This window comes from Amphibalanus amphitrite, unplaced genomic scaffold, assembly GCF_019059575.1.
Source record: "Amphibalanus amphitrite isolate SeventyFive unplaced genomic scaffold, NRLGWU_Aamphi_draft 001594F_arrow, whole genome shotgun sequence".
In the NCBI taxonomy this organism is placed as follows: Eukaryota; Metazoa; Arthropoda; class Thecostraca; order Balanomorpha; family Balanidae; genus Amphibalanus; species Amphibalanus amphitrite.
This window is the reverse complement of record NW_024883087.1, coordinates 55,177-75,608: the sequence shown is the minus strand read 5'-3', so window position 1 is coordinate 75,608 and position 20,432 is coordinate 55,177. Positions and strand designations below refer to the sequence as shown.

The 20,432-nt window shown below is 47.2% G+C and overlaps 1 protein-coding gene across 1 annotated transcript; it reads right to left on the bottom strand.

Annotated features, from left to right (window-relative positions):
- Positions 1-18,402: 18,402 nt before the first annotated feature.
- Positions 18,403-20,032, bottom strand: LOC122374050 (venom protease-like). Its single transcript, XM_043352559.1, has one exon. The coding sequence runs from the start codon at positions 19,863-19,865 to the stop codon at positions 18,681-18,683; it is 1,185 nt and encodes a 394-aa protein (XP_043208494.1). The 5' UTR covers positions 19,866-20,032; the 3' UTR covers positions 18,403-18,680.
- Between the last annotated feature and the right edge of the window lie 400 nt (positions 20,033-20,432).

The following is a 20,432-nucleotide window of genomic DNA, read 5'->3' as shown; positions in this document are numbered from 1 at the left end:
TGACATGGGCCTGCTCGGGCCGGGAGCCGTCCTGCCGCCGCGGACGTCCGTCGGCTCCCTCAGCTCCAGGCTCTGTAGCCGTAGCGACTTCTCCAGCTTAATGGCCGCCCCACACCGGACCTCGCATGCGGGTTGCGAGTTTGCGGGTTTTGAGTTTACGGGCATAATACTCATTCATAGAGTAATTAGACTGTTCCCTTATGGTAACTTCATGAATGTAGCGAAGCCGGTACACCTTCAGAAAATTACATATATAGTCGCAAAACCAGCACAACGAACCTAAATTTTCAACGAAAGACCCGCAAACCTCGCAGAACTCACAGACCTCGCAGCGAGGAAAATCGAAAGCTGACTCAAAATCAACTTTTGTAATGCGATGCAAGGTGGCTGGCAAGCTAAAAACATGCAGATTCGCTTGTTCGATGGCAGTGTGGGTCACTCAGCATATATTGTACTATTTAATTTTGAAGAAACCCGAAAACCCAAAAACTCGCAACCCGCATGCGAGGTCCGGTGTGGGGCGTCCTTAAGCAGATCATCGGCAGCAACCAGCTCGTCCCTCTGGAAACATCATAAGCTGAAGAATGACAGTCTCATAGTCTCCACGGAGTACCATTTTGGATTTTGGGATGCAACTGATAACCTGTCAAGATACCGATTTTTCTGTTAGTTATTTAGTGACGAGCCAAATACAGCTAAATATGGGTGTTTACTTGGAAGTAAAGTAAACAAGGAAACGTTCCAAACTTATTTATATAGTTAAATGATCGGGAAACGGCGATCACAGCAAACGATATTGTAGGCTAATGAAAAACGAAATGGATGACTTCCCTCAATGCTTAAGATTATTTAGGAATGGTTCAATTGTTCAAACAGCATGTTATGCAGTGGCAAGAAGACAGGAAAGCAGGTTACTAAATTTTAAGTTAATCCGCGAGGGACAGGTAAACCATTCTCAATCTCTTCTTGGTTCAATCCCTGATAGCCTGAGCTGATCTATCCGGTGTTAAGCTCTGGTCCTACCGGCATCCACTGCTGGCGACTACTATGTAGAATTGAAGAACTATGAACTATGAACTGCACGCGCCGACGAGCGCGCGCTTTCACCGCGTCCAGACTGGTGTTTGAACCGTAGACTGCGCAGCTTCGCGAAGCAATTCTCCAGACAGTCCTGATTTAGGTGCTCAGTCAGCAGGTAGCTGACCTCCGGCTGTGTCTGCTGCAGTTCCGCGTAGAGGCCGCGCAGAGACGCCGTGCTGCGCTCTTCCAACATACACCACTGGGTCCGCCCCGCCCTACATCTGGTTCTCTAAGCACCCATGTGGTAATACCGGCACCAATCGTGGAAAATGGCCTAATTTAGATGTTTCTGGCACCTATTCTTCGGTATGCTCTTGGGTATGCCTTACTCTATTCTGAACCAGGTACCTAAATACTTAAAATATGTAGTACATATCTAGTAAGAAATTCGATTTTTAGCATAATATTCCATGAAGTCTAGTCTAGCTGCCAGCGCAGTTGTATTCCAAGGCATGACTGAAGGCTGAATGGAGGAGTGGAGGAGCCCGGCGGCTGACAGCGTATGAGAGCCAAGGCCGTATAAGAGGAGGAGCCCGAACGCCCGGGCCCGACGGGACGGGATAGTGAGCTTGTGTCTTGACGTGTAGTAACAGCAAAAAGCTACGGAAGAAACAAGTTGCGTCATCACTATCTTAACTTATCTGCCCTGGAGCAGTGCTGCCGGATTTGGAGGATTTCCGCTAATCTAGAGGATTTCGAACTCCGCGGAGAAATTTCGCCTTTGGAGCATTTTCAATTCTGGAGGAAAATCTGGAGGATTGGCCGCTCGATGAGAAAGTTCGATGTGATGGGAAAATTGGGTACACATAATACTAAAGTAATAAAAGTTTCGGCAGGTTCTGAATGAAACATACTGCCAGAATATCGCCAACGAGAGTTAACGCATTTAAAAATCATTGCAAAAAGTGGGGTGAGTGGGGTCTCATGGGGTTTGACGTCCATAGTCGGTGCCTGCATTTTTACGGGCAGGACACACTTCAAGCACATTCAAATTATGCCCAGACGCCGAGTCGAGATAGGCTGCACGTCTCGCTGTTCCTCGAGGGGCCAAGGTTCTGAATTCTGAATTCTGAGTCTAACAAAGTCCGTTGAGTTCCCGTATCCACCAGTCATTAAAAATTGCCCCGTTTATCATCACTTTCGTCACCGGCGCGGCAGCGACATCAGGCCAGCGTTACGAGCCTGCCCGGCTATTCGTTTGAGCACTGAAACTTGCGGATCCCCAGCCCCTACGGGACCAACAGCGTATCATACCCTGAAACCCGTCAGGTGGGTGGGTGTTCGTATTTTGACCCTCTTCGTGGTGTGCGCCTTCCCTGGGCGCCAGGAGTCCGCTGACATCGCTAGCCAACAGTCAGTTCTTGACCTGACCGTTTGTGCCGAAAAAAATCGGGGCAAGCCTGTCTCACTAAGCGCCGCATTGATATCCCATAGTCATGAGTATCTGTAAGTGGTCATGAGGGCGTTTTTTTTTGTTTTTTTTTTTTCGGAGCTGTGAGAGTTTCTTTGCAGCTTGTGCTGTGGGAGTTTGGTCCAAATGACTCGTGGGCTCCGCACTCAACGAAAAAATGTCAGACCCAAGTCAGACCGCCGTTCGAAGTTTCTGTCTCATTGACTAACAACACGCAGTGCCCCACCGGAGCAGCGTGTGGCGACGATCATGCAAACTGGTCTGGAGTAAACCCGCCCAGGTCGCCGAGACGCTTGCTTTGCGCGATGAAGCCGTTTGGCCTTGAAAAGCCGTCGTAATTTGGAAAAATCCGCCACTAAACCTTTTGGAAGAAGGCGCCGGCACAGCTTTTTCTTCGTCCATGATTCCTAATCCTTGACATCATATTAAATCCACACCGCTGCTACCATGTCAGACTTTCACCAAGAAATTAAAGTACCCTGTGTCATGTACCTTTTATATTCTATGACTCCATTACCTCGCACCAAACCCACACTTTTAAACAATACATTCCTGGCGCTGAACTCGTAGAATTTTTTAATGATCGCTCAATTTCACGACAGGCTGTGTCAATCAAAGCAACACAGGCTTGGCTGTCGTACCAGTGGTGGTGAGGTCGGGTGGAAGATCTGTGACGAGACATGCTTTGTTGTGCAGCGGAAGTACGGAATGCTTCTGTCAAGAATAACTTATTAAGAAGCATGGACTCAGGTCAAGTGGTCAAGAACGGAACACAGTTGTCTTCAACCCTCGCCCGCACATGGGGGGGGGGGGGGGGGTTGCCACCCCATAGGTAGTCCTTCTGCTCTGCACTCAACATTTTTAATTCTAGAAGGCTGATTTTTTGTATAACTGCTCCTCTATTCATCCTTGATGTCCACTGAAAATTTCAAGTTTCTGTGGTTTTTGGTTTCGGAGATATGACCTTGTTTTTCAGGTCATGTCATGACCCAAATGGCCAATTCTCAACATCTTGCGTTGGCTATGGGCCTTGTGAGCTTTTGACACCTTGATTTCGGCCTTTTTTGCCAGTCTTACCTCCCACCTATCATGGTTCGACGATGTACAGATGTCAAGGTCCAGGGTCAATGTCAACCTAGGTCATCTAAGATAATTGCGTTTTAGGCAAGCGGAATTTACTTTTGTGAAGTTTTTTGACTGCTTTTTCGGTAAAAGCTTCTCAGATCATGATTTCATGTAATATGGAGTATGGACACAAACAATCGGTGCACACATCAGTATACACACAGACACACAGACATACAAACACACATAATTGACCTTGACCTAACTTGACCGGAAATGACCTCAGCAGCAAAAACCTGGTCGGGTAGTGTGACAGAGTTTCTAGCTGGCTTGACACCAGAAAACGGCATCGTCATCGGTATATGATAAGCAGCGCACTTGATATCCAACCGTGACCCAAAACAGCAACATTTTTTAGTTTGACCTGACCTGGAAGACTGACCTGAGAAGGTGGTAAAACTGGGTATCATTGGATTTGTCTCTTCTCAAAGAATCTTTGGTCTTTACCGCTAAGCTCTATCTCCAACAGGAACGAAATGGCGCGGGGGTGACAACCCCCCCCCCCCCCCCATGTGCGTTCTAGGATGGGAAAATGGAATGTGCGGGCGAGGGTTAACAACCGTCTTGGTGAACCGCATCAGGATCGACAGCTAGGTTTTCCATGGATTGGATGCAGCTGACCTTAGAAGATGTCATGTTCTGCAGCTACCAGCGGTCTACAGTGTGGAGATTCCAGTTGATAATAATAAGTTTCCAGACAAGGAGATGTGAGCAGATGGCCTTATCTGAGAGACGTGGGTTTTGCTCGTGTGGACGCCTCAGTGGAGCTGATGCTTGGAAACATTCGCAATGGAGCCATGGGAGGTCGTCTCTAGCCAAAAGCGAGGGCCGTTCGCAACAAGAACTCGGATAGGTCATCAATGGTCCTGTTCGACACAGCGCGAGCAGTCCAGTGAAGACAAACCGTGTCCAGGTTGAAGGAGTACCTAAGTTGATCGACAAGCTGTACAACGCAGGGTTCAGTGAAAAACTGTCAGATGACACCAGATCAGCCTCAGTTGAAGCTGAAGTAAGTGGCTTCAGAGGGTGGAAGATAGCATCGAACTGAAAGACGGCCACTACGAAGTGCGTATTTGGAAATTCCGACCTCGACGAGCATCTGTGGTAGAAAACCACCACTTTGGTAGGGGAAACTACTACTGTCTGCTACCATTTGCACTGCATGTGTCACTATAGCTGTGACATCTATGCGTATACATATAAACCGCGACATCTATATGTGCTGATTCTAGTTCGCGATACTCTAGGGCACCAGGGTGGATCCAGACTTTCAGTTTGAGGGTGGGGGGACTCATGGCCGGCCCGATCCCCGGCAGTCAAAGTTGCTGAGCGGGGGGGGGGGGAAGGAAGGTCCAATATGATGCCGCAAAAGACATGCCTATTGCCTATAGGTATATACCTACGTATGCATTGGTATTAGCACTCAGCAGTGTTCCTCCTGAGATGCTAGTGATTTTTATCGATTCATCAAGTTGACGATTTGTTTTTCGCGGATATCTTAAAAATGGCAGCGCTCCGCGTCGGTGTTTTTTTGAATTTATTTAATAACTTTTAGCTTTAACTTTACCAATACAATACGTACCAATACATACGTATATACCTATAGACAATAGGCGTGGCATCATATTGGACCTCTTCCCCCCCCCCCGCTCAGCAACCGGACTGCAGGGGATCGGGCCGGCCATGAGTCCCCCCACTCTTACCATGGGGGAATATTTGTTTCTGGTCCCTAAAAAGCTGTTTCTGGCACCTAATTGCTGATGAGCCCCAAAATGCTTATTCGACCCTAATATCTGAATCTGGCACCTAATTGCTTCCACACAGCCTAAAGTTGCCAGATCGTCTAGTTGAACTCCGTATTTGCTGTTTGCTGATTCAGCACCAAAACCAAAACATCCAGCACCTATTTTATTCCACGTTTGCCTACCTAATTCGCGTAATCTTCCTGATTTTATGTATCCTAACAAACATGAACGTTGCATTCGGTGATGTCAAGTGCCATTTTCGCCAGTGGAGATAGGTAATGATTAATTCCATTTCTAGCCAAAAGAGAATCACTAGCCAGCTATGGTGCAGCATAGCAAGACGCTCCTATACCAGCCCGCTATGTAGAGATTATTGCACCCTCAGCCATTTTAACGTGAAAAGTTTGGATCCGTCACTTCCAGCCAGGCTCTCAGGTCATAAACTGGAGTAAAGCAAAATGTCAACTCTGAACAGACATGCCACGCAACCGGCCCTCTTTTCAATATCATTAGCTTTCTGCAATCATCGTCTGACTCCATCTCGATCAAACGCAGCATTCGGTTTCTACAGGGGCGTTTGACTGACTGGCCACACAATAACCAAAAACAAAATCAAAGCTTCAAGCACACATAAGTAAGAAACGGATGAAAAAGGCACAACCACGGCACAACTCTGCGCGGCAAACAACGGACAATGTCCCACGCAAGATCCCGCGTTTCTTCAGCGGCCTTGAACGGAATGAAAACATTACATTTCTTTTTTGGAGCTATTTGATGACGTCAAAAAATACAATACCCGTTTTAATGGTCAAAATCGAGACAATTACTCACAAAAATGTTTCCCTTTAAGCATTACAAATAAATACTTTTAAATATTTAAATGACATTGTTTTTTTCAAACAAATCAATATTATTTGCTTACTTAAACGTCATATACAATGCTGAGATCACTACGGGGCTGTCATAGAGTGTAGCTGCACTGGCAACCTTTAGGCTAGACTCCAGGGGTCATTATACCAGAACAACATGATTCTACCAGCCAGTAGTTCATTTTCCTGCTAGATTGGTGCTACGCTCAGCATTTAGGTGCCAGATTCAGAAAAAAGAGTAAGGCGTACCGATGAATAGGTGCCAGAAACAGCTAATTAAGGTTATTTTCCATGATTGGTGCTGGTATCCACCAAATAGGTGCTGAGGACCAATTTTGGGGCGAGTCAGCTTTTAGGTGCCAGAAATAGCTTTTCTGGGACGCAATTAAATGGCGTCCCTTACCATGGATGCGGAGCCGTGGAAATTTCAGACGGCTCCGACTCCGGCTCCGGGTGAAATGCCATGGCGGCTCCGGCTCCGAGTAAAATGGTCCGGCTCCGGCGGCTCCGGCTCCAATACTCAGTACATATTAAATACGGGTGGCAGAAAAAAAGAAGATGGGATTGGTGTACGCTGCTTCTGCATTTGCATAACAAAACAAGGCTATTTTCATATTTTGAATACCGCATGTTTTACTGCCTGGAACTGCAGGCAGTTCGCTTCGGTTTGACAAACCGAACTAGGTCAAAAATCTTGTCCTCTTAAAAAAAAGGAGCCAGAGTCGTCCCCTTTTTGACAGCTCCGGCTCCAGCTCCGGGATATATTGTTTCACGGCCCCGGCTCCGGGCAAAATATGCCGCTCGGCTCCGGCTCCGGCTCCGCACCCCGGCCCTGCCTCAAACTGAAGTCTGGATCTACCCTGGTGCCCTAGCTAATCGCTAACTAGAATCAGCGCACACAGATGTCGCGGTTTATATGTATATGCATTATGCATAGATGTCGCAGCTATAGCGACACATGCAGTGCAAATGGTAGCATACAGCAGTAGTTTCCCCTACTAAAGTGGTGGTTTTCTACCACAGATGCTCGTCGAGGTCGGAATTTCCAAATACGCATGGCTCTGCACTGACTCCAGTCTGAAAAAGAAACTGACTGAGAATCGATAGGCGTTATCACAAGTGTATTTGCGGCCATTGGGGCGACGTAAGAAAAGAAGAAACCAACTGGCCCCAAGAACTTTAAATTATCAGTTAGCATGCACCTTTTCCTTGATGTGTAGATAATTTACCATTATTTGTTACAGAAAATTGCATTTAAAATCTTCCATTTATGCGTTTTTCATCGTTAGTACAATATGTTCTTTTATTTGCGGCCATTGGGGCGACGTAAGAAAAGAAGAAACCAACTGGCCCCAAGAACTTTAAATTATCAGTTAGCATGCACCTTTTCCTTGATGTGTAGATAATTTACCATTATTTGTTACAGAAAATTGCATTTAAAATCTTCCATTTATGCGTTTTTCATCGTTAGTACAATATGTTCTTTTACTAAGCTAGAAACACTTTAGAAATAGTTCCCGCATCATCAAGAACAATAGGAAAGGCTTGAAGTGAATAAAATAATTTAAAGGTAGTGTGCCAGCTTTCTTGGACCATATGGAGTTAATGACCCGGATAAGGAGAACCGGATTTTTAGAACTTATCCATACCTTCAAAACTTATGGAAACGTCTTAAATTCTTCAAATTTTGAGTACCCCAGTGCGAAATTCGCCCCGACGGGTTGTCGGTCGAACCCCAACCACATTTCACACCACTATGAACAATAAATGCACACACTAAAATCGCTATTACCGATAGGCTCATCCAACCAAGTTTCGATAAACCCGTTCATCATCATCTCCTGCGGTTTCGAACACGCCTGTTAGGTGGCTTCTGATGCTCGTCGAGGTCGGAATTTCCAAATACGCGTGGTGCGTCGGGCCGCGCGCTCTGACTTCGGCCAAGAAAAATGCGTCAGCTGATCATTGTCATTTCTGCCACTTGCGTGTGGTGTAATGGGGTCATAACTTAAGAGACGGCTGTTTCATATCAATTATTTTACATAAAATCATTTCAAACCACAAATTAATGTTCGACAGCCAAATTTAAGAAACAATACCAATACAGGCTTACAGTTTAAGGCTCGACATTGTGTTGTCTACGATTAGACAGCTGATAACTCATTCCCGTACGTCGTATGGTCGTAACACTATAATGACCTTTGCTTATTGTCACAAGTGCGCCGCATTCGCGATTGTTGCCCGACGCCTGTTTGCAGGTGAGCCCACTACAGTTGTTATACATATCTAAAAACCGATAAACTTTTAGGCGAAAAAGGCACTATTCCAGGCCCATTTTTTGATTTTTTTTGCGATATTAGGTAAAAACAGAAGCTTCTTATCCTAGGAAAAATAAAACCGGAAATCTTTCAAAGGTGGCACACTACCTTTAAACGGTTTTGTAATCTATGTGAAGGCACTTCTAAAATTGCCTGTAGAAATATTGAAGGCAAAAGTTCAACTTTTTCACAAGACGGATGTCTATAAACCTATTTAACTTGTGACAACTCAGCCGGTATTTCGTCGCCTTCAGCCCAGCTTTCCCTAGTGACCGATAGAGGCGCTGCTATCGATGTCCGCCCGTGCCGCCTAACGTACAAGATTCAAAGAGGACAACGTTGCCTTCATGGATAACATGTTGCAAGAGAACTACGCTGAGAAGGTGCCGGAGGAAAGCCTGAGCAGGGCAGACGGCCGTGTGTGGTATGTTTGGTATGGGGAATATTTGTTTCTGGTCCCTAAAAAGCTGTTTCTGGCACCTAATTGCTGATCAGCCCCAAAATGCTTATTCGACCCTAATATCTGAATCTGGCACCTAATTGCTTCCACACAGCCTAAAGTTGCCAGATCGTCTAGTTGAACTCCGTATTTGCTGTTTGCTGATTCAGCACCAAAACCAAAACATCCAGCACCTATTTTATTCCACGTTTGCCTGCCTAATTCGCGTAATCTTCCTGATTTTATGTATCCTAACAACATGAACGTTGCATTCGGTGATGTCAAGTGCCATTTTCGCCAGTGGAGATAATTATTAATGCCATTTCTAGCCAAAAGAGAATCACTAGCCAGCTATGGTGCAGCATAGCAAGACGCTCCTATACCAGCCCGCTATGTAGAGACTAGAGATTATTGCACCCTCAGCCATTTTAACGTGAAAAGTTTGGATCCGTCACCTCCAGCCAGGCTCTCAGGTCATAAACTGGAGTAAAGCAAAATGTCAACTCTGAACAGACATGCCACGCAACCGGCCCTCTTTTCAATATTATTAGCTTTCTGCAATCATCACAGGGGGGCGACACGGCTATTCGCGCAATGTATTCAGTTATCGGCCGCGCGGGGCCTCGGGATGACGCGGCTGGAGGCAACTGCTCAGCGCGCTGGGATACTTCTGGCGGGGCCGGGCGCTGAACGGTGTGCAATGAATGGGTAATGGGCGGGCAGACAGAGATGAGGTATTGAATTTTAATTGACATCAACGATCGGGGAAGAACGTTTCTAATCGAGCTTGGGACGGGGAAAGCCGAAAATGTCACGATCGGCTCAAAGCTGCGTCAGGGCCGGGTGCCACGTACCATGTGTAGTATATTTAGGCGGGCAGACAGAGATGAGTTGTTGGATTTAAATTCACCTTACCATCGGTTTCTGGTGGCGTTTGAAAACGTTTTTAGTTAAGCCCCATAACCGGGGTAGCGCCCGAAATCGCTTTTCGAGAATAAAAGAAAACTTCGCTGAGAAACACTTTTCTGAGGAAATGTTGGTTAATGACACTGCACAGCAGTACGCAAGGAATCGAAATCAGAGTTTTTTTAAATTAATTCGGAGAAACCTTTTTGGGGTAAGCCCCCACAGTGTCCAAGACCGCTTTCTGGATCCGCCAGTTGTGAAAAGTCGCGGTCGATACCGAGCTTCGGCGGGACCAGGCGCTGTATTACGTTGTACAGGGACCCGCAGTTGCTTCTGTACACACTAGTATTTCAGCGTATTCTTGGCCTGTGACACCGTTGGAGACGAATTGAGAAATGATTGTGTGCTGATTGAAACCACCATCTGAAGGGCTTTAAACTGATGTGCTGCTCTCCTAATTCAGTGAACTTTTTATGGCTATATCAGCAAAACATTGTTTTCAGCGCTTTTTCCTGCCCCATTCCTTCTGAAACCTGGAACCGCTTATTCCATTCACTCCTGCCATCTGACGATGGTCGTGCTGATTACTAGTTCCGGCGCTAGTTACTGCTCCAGTTTTGCACCCGGCACAAACTCAGGCGGCACCGGGCCGTGGCTCGATCAGTGAGGGTCGGACCGAGCCGACTGCCTGGGGCGCGGTTAGATCGGACGCCCTGCTGGGGAAGGGGACGGGAGTGAGGGGGAGGGGAGGTGGTCACGTGGTCCGTCCAAGCTCGCAGACGACCTGTCCCGCGCCCAGCCATGTTCCGTGATCCAAAATGGCACTTGAGAGAGCTGTGGAATGCCTGGAGGAGACGCTTCGAAAGCGAACTTCAGCAGCACTAATTTAACATATTCTGTGGCGATAAATGAATATTATCTTAATGCAGAATAGAAATTGTATGCCTAAGCTGTATCTTTTAAAAGCTGTAAATAGGATTATTTTTAGGGACTTATAGGTTTCGTATACACAGTGAAGTGTTACATTAAGCCGTTATGCTCTTATGGTTACTAACTGAAGAGTTATCCTTTTTTCTCACAGGGAATGACAATACAATAACAATACGAATAAAAACAGACGTTTCGCACAAAAAATGCCTCCGTCAGTGGCAAGAAATAAGTAACTATAAAGGCATAGATGTTTTCTTTCGATAAAATCGGTGAAGTAGTTAACTTTATTTTTTAAGATACCTATATTTTCAGCAGTTTTTTTTAAGCACATCATGGAAGCTTATAAACATTTGTGTATTTTATCGGCAACCCGGCTGGCCAGACCGAGACGGTGCCGCATATAGTTCTCATCGATGTTAAACCTACACTTATCTTTTTCCACTGACGAAGGCACGTTATTGTCCGAAAGGTTTGGTTTTATTCGCATTGCTTCTATATTGTCATTGTCCGTGAGAAAAACATACTCATATGGACTGGTCTCAGTTCATGTGGAAATTGTCGCACATTCATCAGCACAGATAAAATGAATATTAACCCTCACCACACATATAAGTAGAGGTAAGTTAGACCGCGCCCCCTGTTTTTCACCAATATGAAATCACGGCAAAGCGAAGGATTGCATTGCGACGATTCTTTGGTGCCCTGGAGTTAATCAATTTTACAACTTCCCGGAAAATTTAATAGTCCTTATCATTTTTGCATCTTCTCCGAGAATTTTAAATCCCTCAACCAAATTACCTTTGACCTGTGATTATTTTCCTCAAGATCATGTCAGGCCAGAATAGCAATTGAAAGTCAGCGCACATCTTCTATGTGTTTCCATAGTCGTTTCGTGATTAGGGGCGTGACAACATGTAAAATATACTATTTAATGTTTGTCTCATTGATTGTTGTGGGTGCCAAGGTCACGTGAAACTCAGGTTAAGGTCATTTACTTGAAATGATCTCCGTTAACTTCCTTTAATTTACACCTTTTTACCGTGGTTTTTAGGAAGTGCTGGTTTGAAATTTAGCACCCGTTTTAGCATTTGAAAACTAGGCATAGTTTGGTATCAGGTATAGTGCCTATGCAACATGTTGCAAGGCTGTCAGTGCTGGTTAATTAACATTCTATGGATAGCCGGCGGAACGCCTAAATCCTAATGGATGATCTGGCGTGACCCGTCCTACCCGAAATGCTTTGATACATCATCTTTGAACAAAGCAAGTGAAAATTCGAAGTCAGGAGCAAGCCAAGTCTCAGCAAACTTCACTTGGAGAAATTCTAGCAGGACCCAATTTTCCGTGTTTTTGGGTTACCGACCTCCTGATCTGGGAGGTCGACCTAGGATCTCAACATTGACCAGGACATAGGTAAAGATAATTGGCTTTCTCTCGTCAGCGATGACCAGGACCCTAAAATCATTGGATTTCTCTCGTCACGAGCAGCACGCTCTTTTTTTCTTTTTCAGCGAAGCTCTGGCTCTATTATCAAGGGCCGAACAACTGAATGTTTCTACGCGCCTCCGCTACATGTTAGACGCTGAAAAATGCCTAAATTGGTGAGGTTTAAATATCGATTGTTTTTTAAGTGCCGAAACACTTTAAGTTACTTCGATAGCAGTTTTTAAGACCAACGAGCTCGAAAACAGCAACTTCTTGAATAATGTAAGCATCATATAAAATCAATCGTGAGAGAAGCGGCTCAAGATTGAGGAGCTATAAGACACTTGATAAAAAACGGCATAGATTAGAAACAGCACTTAACTTGCACTGCCGTTTTTAAACCTTTCCGTTGCAGACTGGTAGATCAAATTTTAGGATGGATTTCATCTGACGCTCAAATGATGTAGAGCTTTTCATTCGTTCATTCATGCGACCATCCATTCATAAAAGAATTAAAAATAATAATAATAATAAATCAAAGTTGAGAGCCCCAAACACGTAACATAATTGAGGGCATTTTAGGCCATCACAGTATTTGTCAACAATTGTTGCTGTTGGGGGAGGGGGGGACTTGGGAGGGTGGTTGCTGGCTCATAAACTGTAAAAAAAACGAACCGATCATCCGCCAATGAACTATTGAGCTCGAGCCGAGCTGACGAATCGATTTATAGGTATGCAACATGACTCACGATGCCACTTTTTGACTTCTTGTGTCGGTATAAATTCCATCATCTGGATAGCACGTAACATTCTATTTAACATTTTGCAGTAACGTATACTATTTGGCGCGATTAGCCTCAGAAATGTTCTGAAACTAAAACCGTTTCTTTGCAATTAACTTTGCCCACGTCATTCCAGCTTATGCACTGCAAAAATAAAATAATGTTTCAGGGTCACTGGCCTGAATTCCAATGCTTAAGGTTTACTTAAAACCGCTGTGCCTGAGGTGATTCGCTACATCTCGTGACGGCCACCATTGTGTTGCATCTTTTCGGTAAGCTATAACTTAATAAGGAAAGGATTGTGAGTGTGTTGAAAACAACCCTCCCCTCTCTCCTTCTTCTGGAAACATAAGTATTCGAAAGATCAGGCGGCAATGGTTTATCCACCTCGTCTGCCGCCGCGCTGCGAGGCCTCGATTCGTTCGGTATGTGGATTCCTGAGCGGTCCTCCCCGGAGGCAAGGTGAAAGGTCATGGCCTGTATCATAAATTTATACGTTCCTGGAAATGTTTTACAGTTCTTCCAAGGCCTTGGACACCGTTTTATTATATCGGATAAGCTTTGCACTTTCTTGTCAATCAATACATTTAAAGAAAACTTAATCATAATCTCATACTGCGGCAATTGTAGTTCTGCTTACGGTTGCCTCTTTATGATACGGGCCACCACCACCTCCACTGCGCTGGAGCTCTGGCGTTCTACCCCTCCCCGCTACGGACCGGCCCTCGGGCTAGGTGTGTTAGTACTGAGCGCAAACGTGTAGTAGTCACGTGACTTTCATTCACGTAGCGGGAGCGGAAGCTATAGGCGACACCAAGGACGGGCTCTGGGGAGGCAACCGGCACAGAAAAATAGCACGATTGTAGTTTTAGAAGAATATCTGTTGCGGTAAGAGAAATTATACAAAACATACGTCCTAGGAGCAAACATGTGTTATTCCTCCATACTTTGCGCTACATTTCCTTTCTCCGATGGCCAGCACTTAGCAAATAATAGCACAATTCTGAATTGGTAATATATGTGTACAGTAGCAACTGCGGGTCCCTGTACCTACAATGAAGAGCTGGACAGACACCTAACCCCACATCCTACTGCTATACCCGTGCTTCTGTGGGTGAAGCACTGAAGCATCACGGAATCCCACAGGACCTGCGAGTCGAAGAGGTGGCCGCTTTGGCCGCCGGGTACTGCAGCTCCCTGGATCGTTGCCTGGGACCGATGGTAAAACAACAGCTCCGGCGGTGCCCCTATGGGCCGTAGTAATTAGTGAATTCCCGTAATGTAGAGATCATATCCTGAATAATATCCATTAAGATTTTATATTCTAAACAATATGACAGGCCAATTATGCTTGCCTACGTTCAGGCATTACCTCTGATGGTTATACGCCCAGTACAACATGTGTTCGGACGGGGTGATCTTTCTACAATGTACAGTCTGTCTTGAAAGTACCGCAGCATGGGCTGCGGCGGCCCGGCGAACTAAAGGTCGGGAGCTCGGTGGTTTGAGAGCCCCAGAGTGCACGTGACGGCAGTGAGCCAGGAGAGAGTGACCGGGCAGGTCGCGTGGGGTGCCGCTCTCCCTTACTCTTTCCACCCCGCTGCGGCGCCTGTCGCCCGGGGGCACGGGCCGTCTGCGAGCACGAGTGGAGAACTTGACCGGCCCGGCCGATCCCCCGGTGGCCGGTTCACCCTTGGAACCGTTTTATTCTCGACGAAAAGACAGACGAAGCCAATCTAAAGGCTGAGCGCGACTACTTGCATTGTTATCAGAACATGACACATATTCACTATGATTATGAACAATACTTTACGATCATGGAACGGAACAGAATAAATGTAATAAAACTGAAATAACAATGTAAATAACAACACAGAACAATGTCAACGCAGTAGTTTGTCGAAAATCTCAGATTAACTATGGGTTTAAATATGATCGATTGATCCAGTAACTTAGGATAAAGTAATTTGTTTCGTATTTATTTATGCGAGATAAAAAGTAAAAAAACTCCCATTCTCACCGCCCTTGTTGAGATTGAAACAAAATAGTATTTAAGCGAAAGCCAATGGAAGTAAGACGGAATGGTAACCTATTGCTCATAACTAAAGGAAGCCAAAGCAAATCCTACACTTGTGTGTTTTTGTCTTCCTTTAGTTATGTGCCAATGATTACTATTCCATCTTATTAGAAGTATAATCATTATCATGCAAAATAAAACACTATAGAAGGCAAATGGCTGCTACATAAAAAACATCACAAAATAACTAACACATTATACTCCTTATTTCCTATACATAAAACACCTTTTTGCACTCAAAATAGGCATCTTTTCATTCAATTTCGGCGAATTGCATTCAATTTTAGCGATCTCTCTATTCGAAGCAAATGAGAGATCGCTAAAATTGAATGCAATTCGCCGAAATTGAATGAAAAGATGCCTCTTTTGAGTGCAAAAAGGTGAAGTTACCGGCAAATATTTTCATTTTACGATCGGCTGGCCAAGCAATTGTTCGCAGCGCCTACTTCTAGGTAGAGGATTGATAATCGTATACCAAACACGGGGTATGCAGATTTATGCCGAAAGGTCACTGATATTATGGGTATTAACAGGTAGCGGCATATTAATCTTCAGTTCCTGAGTGCTCACTGTTCACTGTTCAGTTCAAGAATCAAGATGAGAGTTGAGATCATACGAGGCTGTATGGTGTGAATTTTATTCGTTTAATGATCTATCAAAGCTCCTCTCTCTCTCTTCTCTCTCTCTCTCTCTCTCTCTCTCTCTCTCTCTCTCTCTCTCTCTCTCTCTCTCTCTCTCTTTCCCTCTCTCTCTCTCTCTCCCTCTCCCTCCACAAGATGCTGAAAATTTTAGCGGACTCCAACAAATGTTGCAGAGTCTAAAATAGCTACCAAAAGCAGTCCGGAAGAGTTGCGTCAATCCCTGTACCGGCAAGTGATACGTTTATGCTTATGGCAGTGCACTGGTCCGGAGTCAGAGTCGGAGTCGGAGCCAATCAGCAGGCCGAAGTCAGATTTGGAGTTGCAGTCGGAACAGCGCCGTCGCGACTCAGAACCCTTTTTCTTTATATTTTCGGCTTCAAAGGAGCTGGCTAGATTTATTGCTTCACAAAGCAGACTCTCTGCACACTGCTGCGTTGGGGGGAAGGGGGGGCTGCAACGTCCCTCCACACATACCTGATATTGCATCTTTTTTAAACACTTTGATGGCGGAATGAATCAGACCCAGATCTTTTAAGGTCGGGTCGCTTAGGTTACTTTATAGTGTCCTAGCCTCAGGAAAAGTTATAATGCTCGTCGGCTCTAAAGAATGCTCGAGAGATCACCGGTTGACCTGAGATCTTAACCTTCACACTTACAGGAGGAGGTTCCTCACGGCTTTTTCACGAATAACTCGCGTAAAATACGACCGACCGACCGACCACGACAAAACTTTCAATATCCTCGAATTGATCAATGTTATATCTTTCCTGAAAATGACCCTGAACCCAATGGCCTTTGACCCCTAAATTCCTTCTCGACACCATGTCAGGCCAAAATGCCGATTCCATGCATGTCAGCGCATATTATCTACGCGTTTCCAGGCATTTCGTGATTGAAACATCAGGTCCCAGCACGTGAAATGATCAGGGCCGACCTGACCATTTCACATGTCCGATCAGGAGCCGAACGGCTGTAAGGCGGGTTCCTACGGACCATTTCTATCAGTGGACGCTATAAAGCAGCCAATACTCTCAATGTGTGTCTCGTAACCACGCACACAACTTTCTGGAAGCCCTTGCTGAATCTGAGCGAAACGACGGAGGCTGCACCCGCTGCCCTCTGGCCGGATTACAAGTGTGACACGTAAATGTCTGGCGAGGCTCGAAAGGGAAGCTTCACTTTCCATTTATCAAAACTTTCATGTCAGGAAGAGAATTACTACGCTTAGCTGGTGTCTCTGTATAACGTATTCATAAAACGGCGCCTTGTCTGCCGCACTGGCAGCATCGAGAGCCCGCTCACTCGCGCCCACCCCTCTCCTCCCTCCCTCCCCTCCCTTCCCCCCAAGGGTCAGGCGATCCAGTGGCCCTCAAACCTGACCGCCCTCCGCTGCGCCAGCCCACCAGCGCCACCCTGCCATGCTGCGGTACTTTCAAGACAGACTGTACGCACCATCCAGGCCTAGGATGCATCGAGGTTTAAAAGAATGCAGTCTGTAGATCAATCAACATAACAATTGTGGTATGCAACCACATTAAAATATCTCCCCCGCTTCCAACGCCCCTCCGTTATGCATTCGCCTTATGTGTCCGCCGAGCCGGCTTGCCTCCAATGACGTCATCGGCCGGCCGGCGGCGTTCAAGGTCAAACGGCTGGTGTCCTTACCTGGAGTTCTATAGCCTTGAATCATCGTTTGACTCCAGCTCGATCAAACGCAGCATCCGGTTTCTACAGGGGCGTTTGACTGACCGGCCACACAATAACCAAAACAAAATCAAAGCTTCATGCACACATATGACATAAGTAAGAAACGGATGAAAAAGGCACAACCACGGCACAACTCTGCGCGGCAAACAACGGACAATGTCCCACGCAAGATCCCGCGTTTCTTCAGCGGCCTTGAACGGAATGAAAACATTACATTTCTTTTTTGGAGCTATTTGATGACGTCAAAAAATACAATACCCGTTTTAATGGTCAAAATCGAGACAATTACTCACAAAAATGTTTCCCTTTAAGCATTACAAATAAATACTTTTAAATATTTAAATGACATTGTTTTTTTCAAACAAATCAATATTATTTGCTTACTTAAACGTCATATACAATGCTGAGATCACTACGGGGCTGTCTTAGAGTGTAGCTGCACTGGCAACCTTTAGGCTAGACTCCAGGGGTCATTATACCAGAACAACATGATTCTATCAGCCAGTAATTCATTTCTCTACTAGATTGGTGCTACGCTCAGCATTTAGGTGCCAGATTCAGAAAAAAGAGTAAGGCGTACCGATGAATAGGTGCCAGAAACAGCTAATTAAGGTCATTTTCCATGATTGGTGCTGGTATCCACCAAATAGGTGCTGAGGACCAATTTTGGGGCGAGTCAGCTTTTAGGTGCCAGAAATAGCTTTTCTGGGACGCAATTAAATGGCGTCCGTTTGGTATGCACATTGTACGTACATACCACATCATGGTGTATCACCCCACAAAGGTCGACAAGATCAGAGTCGTTTTCGATTTGCGGCCAAGTACGATGACCTATCCCTGAACGACGTGCCGCTTCAGGGTCCTGATCAAACCAACTCCCTGTTCGGCGTTCTTGTAACCGTAACCCGTGTGTTACAACTAAGGTGGCTCATCCTCCAGCACCAGTAGACTGCTACATGTCGTAGTATTTACATGATTTTGGAATCTCACATTTAGCACCTAACGGATACTAAACATAATTAACAGCTCGCAGTAACAAGATCGAATCATAAAATGCAATACATAATAGATTGAGACTGTCGCATATCTTCAACCGTGTGCATATTCAACTAATAACATTTTAACAACTAGCAACTGTATTGCAAGAATGCGAACGCATAATCTGAGATCATGACAAGCTGTCTAGAGCATCAACGGTCTATAAGCTAAAAATGTGAACATCTGACTACTTGGCTACGACTGTGACCGTTGTATTTCCATGGGCACCTTGCGGTCGCGCCATCTGCCGTTCTATCCAATCCAGGTAGCTGGAGACGCGGGTGTAGAGACTGCCGAAGGCCGGGTTGCCGCAGCCCATGCCAAGAGACACGACGCCGACAGCCGTGTAGGTGCCGTCGGTCGCGCGCGCCACCAGCGGGCCGCCCGAGTCGCCCCGGCACGAGTCCTGGTGGCCGGCCGTGGTGTCGAGCGCGCAGATCAGCCGCGAGCCCAGGCCGCCCGGGTAGTTGTCCTCGAAGCCGGGCACGCGGCGGTAGGCGCGCTCGCACTCGCCGGTGGGCCGCACCTGCTGCACTGCTTCGCGCAGGTGGTCCGACCGCGGCTCGGAGTACTGCACGCGGCCCCAGCCGGCCACCACCACATCGTCCCCGACGGCTGGGTCGTCGGCCGCCGACGACGGCAGGCAGACGGGCTGCACGTGCGCCGAGAGCCGCGCCGGCTCTGCCAGAGTCAGCAGCGCCAGGTCTTGTTGGTGGCCGCGCCGGCCGGCCGGCACGGCGGCGTGCGCCACCAGCACGTCTTGGTGCCGGCCGTCGGCCGTCTCGGTCAGGTCGTGCTCGCCCAGGCGCACTGTGAGTGGAGCGCCGGCGCGCTCCACGCAGTGCGCTGCCGTCAGCACGTGGCGCTGGCTGATGAGGGCGCCGCCGCAGCGCCAGCGGTGCCGACCGGAGCCGGTCGACTCGCGCCAGCCGAGCAGCGCCATCCACGGCCACCGCCCGGGCGCCGAGCGCCGGCCGAAGGCGATGTTGCGAGCCAGAGTGGGCGGGGTGCCGGGCCGGCCGCAGGTCCTGGTGGTGGTGGTGTCACCACTGCTGGTGGTCTCCGTCGGACAGCAGACCTTCAGCTCATGCTGCACCATGGCGCACGGCTTCACACAGTCGGGCAGCTGCGGACCCGAGAGCGCCTCACACGAGCTCGGGTACATGCAGCGCCCCTGGCGGCCGTCGGACAAAACACACTCACTGGAGCGGCGCACCAGTTCGGTCACGGAGCCGAAAAAAATCTGCGATGAGGCGCCGCAGCTGGCCGCCAGAGCCGCCCACGTCAGCGCCACGAGCATGGTCCGGGTGGTGTGGGGCCGACGGAACGACTGGCCGACCGACCGTACCCGCGCCGCTTTTGAGCCGGTCATGACGTCACCAGGTGTCCGGCGAACCGGCCTGGGAGGCCCGCCGCTCTCCTGATGACGTCACTATTGCGGTGTATGACGTCATGTTGTTTCCCAGTGACTGGCCTCAGCGGCTGTCATCCTCACCTGCAGCGGAAGGTGTAAAGTGACAGGTGGCCGCAGGCGAGTATGCGTAAAGCTAATTTATTCAGCAGTTACTTGTTAAGCCGTCCGTTTTATTATGTAAAGCATGAGTCAAATATGTGTGTCGTGATGTTATAACTCAGTTATGTGCAGGAGCGGCGGAAGTATGTGGTCTTGACCGCCCTTAACGGCAGGTAAGAAAACGTACTTCTGTCTTAGGTCAGATGCGCCATCATAACCAGGTGCAATGGCCTCCAGATCCGAGAACTGTGACACGGCCCGAGTACTGCGAAGTCGGGTCGACCTCTGACGGCGTCTTCCACGGCCAGTTACCTCTGCCAGCCAGCACACTGTAACAGTGAAGCAGGTTATAGCCGACTGACGAAGCAAACGTGACCGCAAACATGGCCGCGAGTGGCGAACATGCGAAATAAAGCCCCCTGATGT

What these genes read in the sequence shown, in the direction of transcription:
- LOC122374050 (XM_043352559.1), bottom strand. Translation starts at nt 19,865, where the DNA reads ATGACCGGCTCAAAAGCGGCGCGGGTACGGTCGGTCGGCCAGTCGTTC.